The sequence below is a fragment of the Lissotriton vulgaris genome, chromosome 2_1 (genome assembly GCF_964263255.1).
Source record: "Lissotriton vulgaris chromosome 2_1, aLisVul1.2, whole genome shotgun sequence".
Taxonomy (NCBI): domain Eukaryota; kingdom Metazoa; phylum Chordata; class Amphibia; order Caudata; family Salamandridae; genus Lissotriton; species Lissotriton vulgaris.
In genome coordinates this window covers 714,534,878-714,549,862 of record NC_141687.1, presented here as the reverse complement: position 1 = coordinate 714,549,862, position 14,985 = coordinate 714,534,878, and the positions used below count along the sequence as shown (strand labels likewise).

Genomic DNA, 14,985 nt, shown 5'->3' with positions numbered 1-14,985 from the left:
GCAAAGAAATTACTTTAATCAGGGAGATGTGGGCATGGGTGAACCAGGCCATTAATGTCTTTATTTTATTGGTGTCAATATAGATTATTCTTTTGATTGTTGCTGTACAGCCATGTAACTATTGTAGCAGAAAATGGGACTGTCTTTGGTAGTATTTCTGAGTAGAGAGAATGGGGACTATTCACAAAAGAAAAATTTACACTTGAGTAAATCTGCATGTGGAAATTTACTTTTACACTTGGTAGTAAATTTCCTACTTTGGCTGTTCACCCTTAAGAGAGTAAAGTTACTACTAGTAACTTTTCGTTGGCAGACGGGGATCTCCCAATGGTAAAGTATAGGAAGAATTTTGTTATCATTATTTATTAAAAAGGCTACAACACTATTACCTAATTTCTGATAGATCAATATTTAATTAATTTAAATGTATTAGATTAATAAAGACATTAGGTAAGGTCAACCTGTCTAAGAAAAACCATTGACATTGTTATTTAATGTTTGCTATCAGTCCACTACCTGAGTAACTGGAGTGTATCTGGATGCTCACAAGTACACATAGCGAATACAGGGTGAATACAACACTTTCAGTTAATGTTTTTGTTTCAATAGTGGACAACCTGCGTTTGGAAGATGGACAGGCAGTTCAACTAGAGGATGGCACCACAGCATATATTCACCACTCTTCAAAAGGTAAGTTATTTAAATTCTAATTCCGTCTTACTGTGCTTTTGCCAATTAGGGGTGAGAATACTAGCTAGCAACTTTTAGCAAACGTCCACATGTAAGGGGAATGAGGTAAGTAATAGTGCACAGTGAGAACCCCCAACTAGCTAACCTCCAGAATGCATCACTGGGTTTCTGCAAATTCTAATAATGTGCTGCTAATTTTAGCTGGTAGTGGAGAAATACAGTGGAAGGATGCCTACAGATAATCATGAACACACACATAATTACATAAATAATGCACATAAAAAAGAACCCCGTCACGTAACAGAAAGATAGTGGTTTAGCTAGACCTATGTCTTGAATACCATGAGGTAAAACCTTACCTGAATAGGTACGTTTTTGATCAACATTTCAACATTGAGGCTTGAGACTGTACTGATTGCGATTATCAATCTGATGTCAACTTTTGTTCAAGATTCATAATCATATAAGAACGCCTGGGTCTATAAACCACAGTGCTAGTGGAGTGTTCCTTTTAAAGGACGGTTTCCATCACCCACTCTGAGGTGGCATGCTTTATCATAGGGTAAACTCCTTGCATCATGAACCTAGTCACGAAGCGGGCTACAACCCCCTCACAGTGAGGGAGGAGCTCAGGAATGTTTTTCTTGTGTAAAGAGAGGTAAACTAATTACCTTGAGTGAACATGGTGTGGTGAGGGGTGCAAATGAAAGAGTGAATGTGAAATAAAACTGTTTAAGGCTACGCAATGGGCTTTATTAAAGCATCCCTAGACCAGGATTGAACCCAAGCTGTAACATGAAAAATGAGTCCTGTTATACAGTGTGAGAAAAGGTCGACATGTTTCAGCCTAATACCCTTACAAGAGGTGTGGCTACCTTTTTCAGCACCTAGTGTGTGCTACTATAATCATGTGTTACAAAACCAGAAAAATATGTCAATATACAAAACCAGTGGTTGGAGTCCACTCATTCAGAGTTCCACTGTTAGGTGACTGCCTGCAAAAGTCAGATAATGCACCCTAAATTTACCTTGGTGCAAACTCAAGGTAACGTCTAGTCCTTTGTGGCCAGACGACAAATGGTGTGGAGTGCATTTGGTGGGTGAGGGAAACTGTCCTTTAAAAGGGATACTCCACTATCACCATGTTGCTATTTATAGACCATGGGGTTCTTATGTGGTATTGGTTTAGAAGTTGGGTAATCAACCACTTCTAGGCCTGTAAACCTCCCTTGGTTATGCTCTGTGTTTTGATTGTGAACCTTTGTGCATGGTCATGCTTGTTCTATCTTTGCTTGTGTGTCAATACTTGTCTTCCTTTCGATATATTCTACTTTATCTCAATTGTGGTTTTGTAGGTATCTTTGCTTTCTCCAGAGCTTTGTACACTTACAAAGGTGCACGTGCATTTCACAAAATATGCATTTTACATTAGATATAGCAATTTTGTTGCACTCACACGATGGACACTACATGATGTCATAACTGAGCTGTTTCTCACTATACTTTCTTTCTTTGTCCCTTTGGATAGCCAGTCTCTGCCACAACACCTTTGCTCTCTTTTATTCCTTAAACGTTTTGGAACTGATAGCGATTCTGGCTTGCTGTAAAAACATTCTTGTCCATGATTGCTAAGAAGTTGGTTTTAATTCAAACCAGCATCACCAATCAGTATGCTTTAAATAACGAAATTAGGAGAAACTCGAACATGACTCCTCTCAAGCCCTGGAACAAGAGCATTCTCTTGCCATTGGATTTACACAGAACAGAACAACATGGCAGACACTCTTAATGGAGTACTATGGGAAGTCAGGTTTATTAAGCACACTTTGATCCAATAGCCTTTTAGTGCATCAAACAGTTAACTATCCAATATTTACAGAAATAATGTACACAGAAAAAGGACAGGAGCACATGCTGGATCCTGCCTAGCATCACCGGAGCATGCTGATCCTGTCACTCCTGTCTGTCTGACAATGCTCATCCATTGTGAGACCTGCCCTTTACAACAAACACAAAATGCAGAGACTCCGAAAGCATGATGTGAAGCACTTTTCAGAATGTAAGGCCACACACTGCCTGGCTGTCCCACCCATGTGCATACCTGTAGCTACGTGTGCACTCACAGCAGCTGCTGCCATCAGTGTGCCCAGTCTTATTCAAGTGTAATGATGAGTTCTGTGGGACGAGCATGATTGGGTAATGAACCCAGGTGCCGTCAACTTCTTATTCTAAAAAGGGAGCTTTATAGAGATCCACTTGTTCACTACTGCTTACATGCCAAAATGCCCTGCCCATTGAATAGTCTACAAATTATTTTACAATTTTTAGTATCCAAAAGTAATATGGGTATGATCACCTCGCTTGATTTGGTGGCAACCAGTCCTTCTAAAACCCCAATGCTGGTCACATTGGAGGGTCTCATTCTGACAAAACCTGCTATCCAATTTGCAGGCAAGCTATTCCTTTACAACTTGGCATCCTGGCTCCTGAGATTGCCCAGACAGACTACTGGGTAATATAACAGGTTGTGCGGTGATCCTGATAGAGTGGATCATCCAGAAACATTTGATCCCGTAACTGCCAAGAATAAACATGTATTTGGAGTCTGCATCACTTGGATTAGACTATTCTTCAATATTCAGTTTTTACATTTTTTTTTTATTTAGACTTCATGAACTAGGCGTGATGGTGGTTTGGGGATTAGTGGGTTGAAGTAATCACTCTACCCTATGCAGTCCGTCTGATTTTTAACTAAAGGAAACATCTTTCTTTACTGTTATAGTATCCTCACAAGTATGAATCGGAGATTTTTATGGGGATGAATTAGTCACCTTGTCAAAGCTCACATGCACATTATAAATTGTGAATCTCAGTCCGTCAACCTAAACAGTAAGAACAGGATTATTAAAAGAATTAATTTGTTCACTCTTTTCCATCACTATTATGTAACTACTATGTGACCTTACATTCAAATTATTGCCCCATATTATGGCCCTGAGCAGATGAGCTATGTATATATCAGCCACTTCTGGGTAAGAGTATACTGAAACAGAGAAGATGGTTTAACACACATTTTATTTGTTACTGCTTGTTTCGAAAAGAAAAACTTGGAATATAATGTATTTTCTCCACCCAGAAAAATACCTCAAATGTCCGGCCCACATGTAATCAGTCCCTAAGTGTGTAATGACGTCATTGTGTGTGTTACATGACTTACTCATTCCTTGTACCAAGTTTTATTTTGTTTAATGGACACTGTTTTGTCTGAAAACCACTGCTTTCTGCATTTATTGGCCAGGAAAGTTGTACAAAACTAATGCTGCAAAACCAATCCCTCTCTAATGATTTCTTAATAGTCTATCAACTGAACCTTTATAGAGCACTCCTAAAAATGTTTCTCAGTCACCTTCCGAGATTCATTTCTTTTTTCAGAAAACATCAGTAAGGCAAAAGAACACTTTTCTCCTGAATTGTTCTTTAAGCACTAAATAGTCAATCATTGGTTGACCCTTTATTAATTTTTTTTTAATGTCGTCTCTCAGACAGTTATGACCAGAATGCATTGCAGGCGGTTCAGCTAGAAGATGGGACCACAGCCTACATCCACCATTCAGTGCAAGTGCCTCAGTCGGATACTATTTTAGCCATTCAAGCCGATGGCACTGTTGCTGGACTTCACTCAGATGCTTCCATTGATGCTGATACCATAAGTGCATTGGAGCAGTATGCAGCAAAGGTAAACTATATTCATAAGTTTCACGTGCTAGATTACATATCATATGAAAGCTTTAAACAGATACTTGCTAAAATACTTAAATGAAGGAATACATTTTTAGTGTGCAATCCAAATAGTAACTGACAAGAACAAGAAAACAAAGTTAACATTTTATTTTGTTATCTTGCATTGCCATTTCCTACATTTATAATGACCAAGGAAATAATTAAGATGCTCTCTAAAGTTCAGTAAGTTATATTAAAGCCTTAAGTGTCTTCTGAGATTAGTGTATTTATTTGCCTTTTAATAGGACACCAGAACTCTTTTGTTTTTTGGGAAATCACCCATTTTTGGAATGAGACACACTTACCTAGTCATGGGTGTCTTTACATTAATTTGAAATTTGGTAGGGAATGTATTGTGTCCTAGGGAGCACAACCAAAATATATTTTGCGTTAATCAGAACTTCAAAATAAAGCCTACCTCACTTCATGTGTTCCCATTAGTAAAATATCCTCCTGTCATGAAAGTTTGAATCTGCCGCTCTGAAAAGAGACTCTGGAAAATTGTTACTTCAGGAACAGTATTTATGACCCCTGTTCAAATGTTTATTTTGGTTATCTGGTCATTCTCCTATAGAAGGTTATCACTACTGAAGCAGCCTGTGAACTATTGGAACTAGAGCTAGAAGACTGTAAGAGCCTTTTAATTTATTTTCAAATTGATAACAAAATGCACTATTTTAATTATGTCAATACATCTTTATATTGCTAGGTGTCTATCGATGGTAGTGAAGGAATCAATAACACAGGAATGATGGGGGAAAATGACCAAGAAAAAAAAATGCAGGTTAGTACATCTTAACAGTGAAATGTCCTGTTGTGCTGTTTGAACTCCCTTTATTGTTAATGATATTTTACAATGTGCTTATTGTTTCTAAAGTGGTGTTTTGTTTGAATTTGCCTTAAAAATTCTATCAGTTTTGACCCTTTCCTATGCTCAGTTTGTTCCAGCTGTCTCCACCCAGTAGCATCCATATGCGTTTCTCCATAAGCTTCGGAAATGTTAAATAAAGGTATATTGCCTGGCTATCTGTTCTCTTAACTCTGACCTTCAAAGCAACACACCTTCTGTTTTTGAGCCAGCTGTTGAGGACTGGGATGTGCTTTACACTTAGTGCACTACTTTTCCTTTACTCATCTGAGCCTTGCTCCAAACTACTTTAAGTCTCCAGATTAGGCATTCTGAAGGCACTCTGTCTGATCATTGATTCTTTGTTAACCAAATAAGATGCAAATGGTATCCCACTCTTACGAAGCAATTCATAGGTGAGTGTTTGGTTATCACCTGAAGGAAGGCTTCTTGGAAGCATAAGTCTTCCCACTTTATCCAGGCAGGTGAACAACACAGCGGTTTTATAGGATCTGCAGAGCATTGCGTCATACAGCCAGTACACTATGTCAAGCTTAGAATAAACAAATTATAGTCATATCTCAGCTGTTGTATGGATCCACACATTCACAGGAGGTTGAAGTCTTTACAATGAAGCACCAATGTCACACGTTTAGCATGACCCCCTGCAAAGGTGGCTGACCAGAACTGCCCTTAAAACATTTTCTGAAAGAAAAAAACTGCATAGTGGTTATCAATCTGTGGGTATACATTTGAGTCTGGTTTGGCAGTGCAACTCTCAACTATATGTGATCAAATAAAAAAGAACTTTGGAAAACACTACTAAGAGACTGGCATAGCTCTGCACAGATGTTAAATACATTGAGTACAGCAATTGATTGGGTAGAAGTTGTGTCCTGCCCCTAAAATATAGTGCTTGTTACACTCCTATTAAAGAATTCCCCTCACCCAAGATGGCCGTAGCAGTCAAATGTTAATGACACAGCAGAATGAGAGAGAGCCTTTGGGTCCGCCCAAATGTTGATTACCTTAAGTACAGCATTTGATTTGGCACAGGTTATGTGCTGTCCCTGAAAAAGAGTACTTTTTCACTCTTAATTGCTTTTCAGGGCATTTCTCCTGACCTAATGTAATGACACAGTGGCGTGGAAACTCACAAGACTGGAGCAACACATTGAAAGGGCCGGATGTTGCCTTTCCTTTATGTCTGTGCCACAACTGTCACCTTTTAGGTCTCGTTTCCTTTAATGTTCATTGCCCTCCTCACTGCACAGCATGGGATGGGAAAAGGGTTTCTGGATGGTATGAACTTTCCGGCTAGTGCTGCAAAAGATAAATTAGCCAATGTGGGAGCTGAAAGGAAGGGATGGTTAGCCCGTTGTGGCTCAGTGTTGCTCCTGTTGGCCCTGTCCTCTCCCACTTCCCCTGGTTCTCCAATGGGTTGCCTTTTATCACCTCTTGCTACCCAACGGACTCCTGCCATGTTGATTCATTATCCCTGTCCTCTTTCGTTTTTTCATGCACACAGATGGGCCATGTTTTTCCAACTTTGGTGCCTGGTGAATTCCTCTAATGCTGCATATTTGTCCTTGTCCTCTCTTGTTGTGCCCGCTCGCTTGCTAAGGCACCTTGCCCGACTAAGGGGCACCTGGCGAGCACCATCATGCTGCCCTTGGCCCTTGTTGTCCACATCATTTCCCACTTCCCTTTGTCCCTTCGTCGGTACAACCTTCACTTCTAGGTCCCGCCGACTCCTGCCATGCTGACCCTGTTACTCCTGTCTCCTCCTGCTGTTCCTATGTATCTGTGTTTCTGTCTTTGTGAGAGTACAGGGTGAGTAATTGTGAGTGCAAAGAGTGCATTGTACCGGTGTAGGTACTGATGAGGTGTTTGCACGAGGATAGAGTGAGTTGTGCCTGTCTGATCCTCAGATGAGTGGTCCTCCTTTGTGATTGCAGGGGTTAGGGTTAGTATGAGTATAACATGAATTTCGCCTGTATGAGTGCAGGATGGGTGAGCAATGTGTCTCTTTGTGTGCTGGGTGGGTGAGCAGGTTGCCTATGTGGTTGCAGGGTGGGTGAACACGGTGCCTAATAAGTGCAGAGTGGGTGAGCAGTGAGTCTGCATTAGTGCAGGGGGAGAAGTGTACCAGTGTGTGTGCATGAGTGGGGACTATATATTAAGTAGTGCTGTGTGAGTGCAGGGTAAGGGGAGTGCCTGTATGAGTGCAAGGTGAGTGGTATGTCTGTATATATATGGTATGAGTTGTGCATGTATGAATGCAGGGCAATTGATGTGAAATCAGCACCATCTCAGACTTTAACATCCTTCACTGCCTATTAGTTAGTAGTCAATGATCCAGTAAGGCACTCCTTATATCAAGAAAATTTGATCCAAACAATAATCAAAACCTGATCCTTCCATTGGTAAAAATATATATTACCTTAAATAAATTGACTTCACTATATCAGCAATGTAACAACATAGGGTGTGCAGTGCAAAAGTGCTTGTGACAACAGTGAGTGCATAACATATATTCAATGTTGATCAATTGATATGTAGTTGTTCAAGTCTGTCCATCAAGAATATTACATCAATTTGGACTGGTGTGCCTATACAGTTCCTTAATGATAACCAATCCAACTTCGTGGTACACAGAATGTTGCATTGACCTTTCAACCCCAAGCATAGAGCGTGAAGTTTTACCATGTGTTGGGGTCTTCCTCAGGGCAATGTAGGGAGATACCCAAGTATCCTTAAGAATGATGAATCTGAAAAAAATGAATTGAACTCTGTATATTCCTGTAGGTCGCCCGTTAGTGGTCAAAAAGACAGGCCTCTGTCCTATTTTCTAATGTATACTTTGTATCAGATCCAAAGATGTGGTGCGTTATTTCTTTTTGTACGTGTAGCATCCACTCGGAATGTGCTTTCTTATTACCTTTCTGCTTTAATTGGGTCCCATTAGCAGATATGAAAGACGCCAGTCCTCGTGACTACCAATGGGCGCCCTACAGGTCAGAGTTATCACTCTAGAGGCTTGGGTGTGTGAGAAGGCACACCAGTCCAAAGTATTTTAGTTTTCTTGATAGATCAACTTGAACAACTAAATATCAATTGATCAATATTTTAGATCTGAGGTTAAAAGAGCAGCAGATACCTACAGGGTACAGCTCAAGGAAGAGCAGGCCTATTCTCCTTGAGGCACTTGCATCATCGCAGAAGAGGATCCAGATCGTGCCCATGCTCCTCAGCATTATAGGCCAGGGCAAAAGAATCTGCTTCTTTGAAGGCATTCACACCAAGGTTGGAGAAAATGCCAATAGTGTCCACAGCTTGGAAAAGAGCTAATACACGAGCATCCACAGAACCTCCACAAGAAAGGGAGAGTAAAAGTTGGAGGCAATGAAAAGATTTGGAGCCCAATTGCCACCCAATGGCATATTGCCAATTCAGACACTCTTCTCAGCAGATATAGTAACCAGTAGTGGGTCAAGATCAAAGATTTCATTGCAGTGTCTGCCAGAACCACTTAAATTGAGGGCAAAAACTGTTATCCAAGTGAGAAAAAGAATTACAAACATATTCCAATCCATTCCAATCTCCGCCCCATCTCTCTATTACTTCATCTCAGCAAAATCTTGGAAAAATACATTAATCAACATCTATCCCCTCATGTCGAAAATAATAGCTCCCTGGACCTCTTTCAATTTGGTTTTAGGCCCAATAACAGCACGGAGTTGGCCCTAGTTGAGGTCACAGATAACATCAGAATGACCTTAGATAGTGGCCACTCCACCATTCTTGTACCGTTAGACCTCTCTGCAGCATTCGACACGGTGTCTCATCCGATTCTGCTGAGGAGACTGAAGAAGATTGGACTCAGTGGAATGGCCTTGCAGTGGATTGAAATTGAAATAGAGAAAATACAAACCAAATAAAATCCTGCAAATCAGAAGAACTAAAATGGTTATATCAGGAAGTAGAGAACTTATTGAAGAAGGGGGTAATATAGAAGTACCAGCAGAAGAACATAATCAGGGATTTTACTCCATTTACATCATAATCCTCACTCAAGACCTGACGGTAAATCTAGTAATGGGTTTAAATATTCCTAAACAAATTTGTCAGGACACAGAAATTTGAATTAGCGACTCTTCGCAAACTGAACCCACTGTTATAGGAGGAAGACTATGTGGTGTTTATGATTGATTTGGAGCACACAAGCTTTGTGTTTTGCAGACTCCAGCAGCCTTAAGAGTCAATTAATATGTTTCACAAGATAATATTTGAATATTTTTAGGGAAACAAAATAATTGTAGAGCAAGGCACATAGGGTCAGATGTATGAAGCATTTTTTATGGTCGCAAAGGATCCAATCAGGAAGAATCGGACCTTTTACGACTGCTAAAAGGCCTTTTTTTGTACAAAACTAAACATAACATGTAACCAAATCACAATGTAGGTTTTCAACCAAATTTAGTATCACTTTGGGACGCATTCCAAGCACCATTTTTCTCCACTGTGTCATTCTAGACAGAGACTCACCTTGTGCAAATCAGTCTTGGCTCTGTTGATCTCGAATGCGTTCCTTCCAGCACCTTATTGTTTTTGGGGTAGATGCCCTCTGTGCAACGGGTATACCCAGACATGGTCCCGTGCTCAATGTGCTATAGGACTCAAGCTACAACTTACTGATGAAACCTACGTAGGTTGAAACTGGTCTGGGGGTGTTTTTGTGCCATCGGAGAGGGCCTGGCCTGGCAATTCTGACTAGAGTTTTCCTACTGGGACAGGACCAAGACAGATTTGCATATGATGGGCCTAGAATAGCACAGTGGGTGAAAAATGATGGTCTGGAATGCAGCCATGAGCGATCTACAGTAGATGAGATTAATTTAAGCAATCATTACATCACTTTGTTGTTTTCGCACTTGATTCCCTCAGTGCTTTCATTGTGCTATAGGACTCAAGCTGTACCTCACTGAAGAGACGTAAATAGGTGGAAACTGATCTGGGGTTGCTTTTGTACCATCTGAAGTGAACATGGTCTGACAGTTCGGGTTGCATGTTCCTATTGAAGCAGGACCTTGGCTGATTTGCATTAATCGGGTCTCTAGAATGAAATAGTGGGTGAAAAACGTTGGTCTGGAATGCAGCCCACAGTGATCTCCAGTGGCTGAGATTAATTTAAGCATTCCTTCCATCACCTTGTTGTTTTTTCAGTTGATGCCCTTTTTGATCTAAGCAATGATATTGATTTTTTTTAGGTCTAGCCTACGCAGCGCGCATGCGCTGCATAGGAGAACCATTAGCCGTCGTTCTGCTCTTTTTCGAAGCACATTCTCGTGTTTGTGGCGGCATGTACCTTGCGGGAGCGAGCAGGGCACGCCACAAGCACGAGTATGTGCTTCGAAAAAGAGCAGATGCTCTCCCGGCTCGACATCCTTGAGCTTTCACTTTCGTTCGCGGTAAGCGCACACGGCCGCGCGCACCACTCGCGGGCTCACCTCCTGCTCTCTACCTCATCCCCCTCTCTCCTCGCCCACATGCCCCTCTCTCTCTTCGCCCACTCGCTCCGCACTCTCCGTCTCCTTTTTGAAGACCGCTTGTCTTTCATTTGTATTATTTTTCTTTGACCAGCGCGCAGTCTCTTGCTCTCGGCTGCTTCTACAACAGTCTCTGTTTCTTCCACCCTTTCTCCGGCACATCCCTCCACCCTACCTCCACAAGAGTGTGCGTCACTTTCACTTTCACTTTCACTTTCACTATCACTTTCGCTGCAACGCGGCTAATTTTTGAAGATAGCCGGCTTGCCCTTGAACGAAGAAATAGCAAACTCGCGATGCCTTTTTAAAAAATCAAATTTTCTGAAACGTGAACCCGATCTTTAGCTTCTACTGTTCAGAGACTATGACAGCAAAAGTGGCCTGGAGTTTACGGGCTCTGTGCTTTCAGGAACCTAAGAGCAGTACGTTTTGCTGTCAGCCATTTTTAAGCACACTTACTAGAATCGGAATTTGTCATGTAGACGCCCCTGGGAATGTTTGACTTGTCTATGCTTTACCTTTTTATGTATTTATTTTCCTGTGAAGAAAACAAAACACCCTATAGTTAATTGTTTACATACTTCTTACATTGGACGATAGCTGTGATCTCAATTTTTTTGAAGTCATTTGGTTTTCCTCGTCTTAGTCAAAGTTACACAGAGCGAACTCGTATCTGAAGGTGTTGTTTGTCCTTCTGGTTTTTTTCCATCTCTGTACCTAGCCAGAAGTTACTTAGGAAACAAGGGACCCCTTTAAACAGACTAGCTATAACATAGGGAATGAAAACTAGTGAAAGAAAGTTATAGCTAGAAAATGTTCTAAACTGTTATTATCCTAAAGAATACCCTTCTGTGTCTAAGATATAGACATATGCAGGACAAGCACTCTACAACAACCCGATACACATAAAGTACTTATTATGATCAGTCTATTTATTCATTTTTTTATATATAAATTATGTTTTTCCTTTTTTTTTAAATTATACAAAGTTCATGTTTGAATAAATGGAACAATGGTGCATTCAATTTGATTCAATTGTGCATTTGAGAATCAAATTGATTACATGTGAATAAACTCATACACCATCAAAAAGTATATACAAATCCATGTGATTAGACGAAAATGTTGACTCAGGCAGTGCGGCAGATGTCTACAACGCGCGTTTCGGCATACATGCCTTCATCAGGTAGCCGTCCACTACTCTATAAAACACATAACATCAATGTAAATAATACAGTACGAGTGCCTATCAGATATATACCATATTGATAAATGCAGGTATTCACTAAAAAAACATAATGTTACATGTATATATACACTTGCACAATAGGTAACCTGATACATTATACTATAGAGTCCACTAATGTTAAAGCCTTCAACATAATGATATATAGCTTCACACAATGAATAATTAGAAAAGTAGAATGAAAAGAATAATTTTTTACAAGAATATATACATTTATATACATATATCATAGAAAAATACAAAAATACATTCTTATCTACATATATTTACAACAAAATCTAAAATGTCCTAATCGGATTGACTAGTTCAGTCAACCTAATCATTATGGCACATTGTTATATCTTTTACTTGACAGTTCGCTTCCATCGTTTATGAGTGTATATGGGTATAGGTGCTCTTACCACAAAGAAGATGACAAACAGTGATATACTGTGTCCTTGGATTCGTGTTAAAAGCAAACAACAGGCCCATATAGGTTTATTTATTTCATTTGTATAGCGCTACAGCTACCCAACAAAGGGTTTCCCGGCGCTGATGATCCAGTGCTTTGATTGGTTCAGGTTCTAGATGTTAAACAGCCAGGTTTTTAAGGCCTTCCTGAATTTCATATGGTTGGTTTCCTGCCTAAGTGTCACCGGAAGAGTGTTCCAGAGTGAAGGTCCGAGATATGAAAAGGATATGCCGCCCATTCTCGCCAGCCTGATTTTAGGAATCACAAAGTGGTTGGCTGTGGCTGAACGAAGGGTTCGGGATGGGCGGTAGGGATGTATTAGATTTTGTAGGTACTTGGGTGCATTGTTGGTTGAAATCCTGTGCATAATACATAAAGATTTGAATTTCACCCGGTTCTCGATTTTCAGCCAGTGCAATTCGCGGATGTACTTGGTGGTAGGTGTGGAAATGGGAATTTTCCACAGTAATCTTGCGGCGGCATTTTGCACTGTCTGTAGTCGTCGGGTTGTGGCCTTATTGGCCCCCAAGTATAGCACATTGGCATAGTCAAGCCTGGAAGTTATTAGAGCATTGATGACTGTTTTTTGGGTATTTTTGGGCAGCATCCAACAGATTTTTTTCAACCACTTTAAAATCGCGAAGCATGTACCTGACGTCTTCGCAGCTTGCTGATTGAGATTAAGTGATTCATCTATGATGACTCCGAGGTTGCGGGCTGATTTGACTGGAACTGGGGGGGGGGGGTACCCATTACGTCTGGCCAGTGTTGGGGTCCCCAGAGCTTTGTTCTTACCCAGAACAAGTAACTCTGTTTTCTCGCCATTGAGTTTGAGAAAAAATTTTCTCATCCACTCTGCGATGTTGGTTAGACCGAGTTTTAATGACGAGATGTTGTTGGAGTCAGTGGATGATAGAGAGAAAATAAGCTGAGAATCGTCAGCGTAGGAGAACATGAGTAATCCAGTCTCTTCTATCATTTTGGCCAGCGGGCTCATGTAAATATTAAAAAGCAGTGTGCTCAGTATGGAGCCCTGAGGCACTCCATGTTTAAGGGTCATAGTGTCTGAGCAGGCGGATTGGGAGAAAACTTGGAAAGTGCGCTGTTCCAGTAGAGATTTAATCCAATTGCAAGCAGCGCCCCTGATACCAATGGCGTGAAGTGTTTGCTCAAGTACAGCATGTGACATAGTATCAAATGCTGCACTGAGATCGAGTAACAGCAAGGTAACCGTTTCTCCGCGGTCCAACATTAGACGGATGTTCTCAGTGACGCCTAACAAGGTCGTCTCTGTGGAGAATCCTGTGCGGAATCCTGACTGGTGAAGGGGTAATAGATCATGGGTAGTAATGAAATAAGGTTCAACGTTGATGAAAATATAGTACACTCCTGCTAAGTAAAATATAATAAAAATGCAAGGAATGTGTTGTAAGAACCATAATACTGGTTTGCTTTAAAGAGGCGAAATGCTACAGAGGTGTAAAGCAGTGAATATTACTTACAGGGGAGTCCCAGATGGGTAGCGGAGCCAGATTCAGAGGTTCGTAAAAAAGGGGTAATTCAAATTGGTCGAAATTCGTAACCTAAAGAGGGATGTATGCAAAAATTAGCTAAATATACTATATACTATACTATATAGTGGCATGTTACATCCTAGCAGGCCGATTTCGATACAATGTTAAAGATTCATGGTTATTACCTGAATCCTGAACGGTGTAGTCTAAACTGTTTAGTAATTGCCGCCGAGTGTTACATGTTGCGAATGAAGGCTGCCGCTATGACCTCCTTTGCTAGTATTATCCTGTAAAAGACCAGGAGTCATCGGTTAATTCTCTATTCTACAATAATTTTATGGAGAAGGTACAAAGAAAGGGCCGTGTGGGACAGGACCGCTCTGTAACGCTAATTACCTTAGGTATTCGAAAAACGGTGCAGGCAGCCTTCCGTCTAGAGAATTCTGGCTCCGAATGGGCTGAGCGGAAAATGATGTGAACCGAGCAACGTGACAGCGAGCTCTATTTAAATTAGCAGGAAGTGTGTGGTAACCAATGAGAGGGTCAAGAATAAATTCAAAAAATCGAGAGAGAAAATCACTCACGTGTAGCTTATAGACACAGTAAACGCGCTAGATGATCTAGTCACGGGACCGAACGGGCTTAGACCGCATGTAAAGCCGCGTCTATCCAGATCGCTACGAAATCGAAACGGCTCCCGTCATAGGTGCCGGAATGACAGCACGAGTACATGACGCTGGAGACTGTATGTACACGATAATATACGGGTAAAGTTAATAATTTGGATTATAGAATGAACTGTTCTGTGGGTATAGGCGCACTGTGTATTAACAAAATACTAATGGGGTACCAGTCCTCATGTTGTGCCAAATTTGACTGGGAAAAGAGTAGATGTTATAGCACAATAT

General features: G+C 40.8%; 1 protein-coding gene across 1 annotated transcript in view; it reads left to right on the top strand.

Moving 5' to 3' along the window:
• The window catches only part of ZNF143 (zinc finger protein 143), a 415,284-nt gene that overhangs the window by 259,729 nt on the left and 140,570 nt on the right, over positions 1-14,985 (top strand). Inside the window, exons 5-7 of the mRNA XM_086955969.1 lie at positions 610-690; positions 4,233-4,426; positions 5,180-5,254. Coding sequence (XP_086812095.1) covers positions 610-690; positions 4,233-4,426; positions 5,180-5,254 — 350 coding nt within the window. The remainder of the gene's footprint in view (positions 1-609; positions 691-4,232; positions 4,427-5,179; positions 5,255-14,985) is intronic.